Source organism: Dreissena polymorpha, chromosome 2 (genome assembly GCF_020536995.1).
Source record: "Dreissena polymorpha isolate Duluth1 chromosome 2, UMN_Dpol_1.0, whole genome shotgun sequence".
NCBI lineage: Eukaryota > Metazoa > Mollusca > Bivalvia > Myida > Dreissenidae > Dreissena > Dreissena polymorpha.
In genome coordinates, this window is record NC_068356.1 from 31,037,237 (window position 1) to 31,039,852 (window position 2,616).

A 2,616-nucleotide genomic window follows, 5' to 3' on the forward strand; every position below is an offset into this window, starting at 1 on the left:
AAAGAACGGTCTATGAAAAGCATATCATGAGGTTGTCAGTCACCGCAATGGAACGCAAAGCATATCATGAGTTTGGCAGTCACCGCAATCGGACGGTCTATGCAACGCATATCATGAGGTTGTCAGTCACCGCAATGGAACGGTCTATGCAAAGCATGTCATGAGGTTGTCAGTCACCGCAATGGGACGGTCTATGCAAAGCATATTACGAGGTTGTCAGTCACCGCAATGGAACGGTCTATGCAAAGCATATCACGAGGTTGTCAGTCACCGCAATGGAACGGTCTATGCAAAGCATTATCATGAGATTGTCAGTCACCGCAATTGAACGGTCTATGCAAAGCATATCATGAGGTTGTCAGTCACCGCAATGGAACGGTCTATGCAAAGCATTATCATGAGGTTGTCAGTCACCGCAATGGGACGGTCTATGCAAAGCATTATCATGAGGTTATCAGTCACCGCAATGGGACGGTCTATGCAAAGCATTGTCATGAGGTTGTCAGTCACCGCAATGGGACGGTCTATGCAAAGCATTATCATGAGGTTGTCAGTCACCGCAATGGGACGGTCTATGAAAAGCATATCATGAGGTTGTCAGTCACCGCAATGAAACGGTCTATGCAAAGCATTATCATGGGGTTGTCAGTCACCGCAATGGGACGGTCTATGCAAAGCACATCATGAGGTTGTCAGTCACCGCAATGGAACGGTCTATGCAAAGCATTATCACGAGGTTGTCAGTCAACGCAATGGGACGGTCTATGCAAAGCATTATAATGATTGTGTCTAACCCGTTTATGGGAGCCAAAAACTCACACTTTGCCCTGCTTTATTTATACAATATTTATAAAGCGGTAATCAAACTTAATCTCGTAGCATTACAACATAAACCAAAATCAAAATAATATACCTGCTCAAAACGCATTTGAAGATTTGATTTATTTTGGTTATTTCCAAACTGTAATTATTAGAATGCGCAGATGCACGAGAGAGATAGATTTTCAACATATTCAGACACCTCTGATGACGTCTTTTTACCGCTTATGAAAGTAATACATTTTACAATTGAGTGTACGCCTCATTGGTCTTCATGTGGTATATATTCGATTTGGTTCATTACAACGCAGTAGTTTTATTGCGACAACCTTGTAATCTTCTCAATTTATATTTATTGTATCGTCATAACGGGAATCATGAATATGATTACTTCAGCTCTTTTGTTGGCGGTGGTGTTACCGTTAAACGACGGTGGCGTTATGAAGGTTGTACCGAAACCAGTCTTGATAAATTGCATGTCACAAGTGCACAGTCCAACATTCAAAGATCGTCTGCATTTTCGAACGAACGCCGAGGACCAGACGACAATATGGCTCTTTGACGGTGAAGAACTGAAAATTAAATTTGACCTACCAAGTCAAGCTTCATTGGAGGTCATGGACGTCCGGTACTCCAACGACGGCGATCACGACGTCTGCTCCGTCGGTTTGGACGGCCGGGAACTCGGGCAGTTCAAGACAAGCTCCTATTACGGGTGGGGCGACCTCTGGAATAATTTCAAGTCCTCAGGGCCGATCGGCGGGCAACAGTTCCTGGAGGCGGGGTCACATTCCCTTTCGCTCACGATGCTGGCATCAGACGAGTATGGTGTTGAGGTAGACTACATCAGGATCAGCGTACAAGGCTCCAAAGTGGAGAATCTGCAAAATGAGCATTTCATGTGCGTGCATAACCCTGGGGAACAGGAATAGAAGATACTGAACTGACTGGATGTCACATACTTAAATTTATTTTGTATGTTTCTTTGCGATATTTTTTTCTCAATATTTCGGTCACATGGCGCTTTGTTGTACATGGAAGTACTTGTGCTCTTGAAATTTTACGGAAAATTTATGAACGGAGTTTAATCTGTGAAATCCGCAAGTGTAGTGTGAACTCGATAACTGGAACTTGATTGGTGCTTTATGTATTTGTCCGTTATTTTGCAGTAGAATGTTTGTTATTATTTAAAATTAATTATACTTGTATTGACAATTAATAATCTGTTAACATGCGACCGTTTATTTATTATGTTGTGCTTGTATAGTTCAGAAATAATTGTTTATTTGTTTTTTGTATACAAAGTCAATGCGCGTTTATTTGCAAATCTGCAATAGGAAACTGTGATTTCCTCATTTTCTTAGACTGCAATCACACACAAAAATGAAGAAATATGCGTGGTGTTCTATAGATACCAGTTATGTATTTTTTAAATATAATTGCATATTTTGCGCATTCGTTGTTTTCGGCGTAGCTCTCTAACCCAGGGTATCACCTTAATTTACCTACTAAGACAAAATAGAAAAATAGATTACGTTTTATTGTCTTCAAATCAAACAATTTTGTTTTCAATCTTTGTTGAGTAGTATAGCAAAAATTATGTACGTCATTGAGAAATTCACACTATTAATGTAGATTCGTTCAGAAGACACATTTTTGGTTATGCCAATTATAGGCAAGTAAAGTGGTGGTATCGTCTTTGTGCTTACAATTATGTACGGTCATAATGTCGAAATGTCAACATATTCGCATAATTTAATTTGTACTGCCAGTTTGCAAAAATAATTAAGGTCTTCA

At 40.1% G+C, this 2,616-nt stretch overlaps 1 protein-coding gene across 1 annotated transcript; it reads left to right on the plus strand.

Annotated features, from left to right (window-relative positions):
• The first annotated feature begins 1,295 nt into the window (after positions 1 to 1,295).
• On the plus strand, positions 1,296 to 1,751 carry LOC127869641 (uncharacterized). The gene has a single exon (XM_052412298.1). It carries the CDS (start codon positions 1,296 to 1,298, stop codon positions 1,749 to 1,751), a length of 456 nt encoding a protein of 151 aa, XP_052268258.1.
• Positions 1,752 to 2,616: the final 865 nt, after the last annotated feature.

Bases quoted from the DNA above. Each gene is read 5' to 3' on its own strand.
- LOC127869641 (XM_052412298.1), top strand. From the start codon at position 1,296: ATGTCACAAGTGCACAGTCCAACATTCAAAGATCGTCTGCATTTTCGA.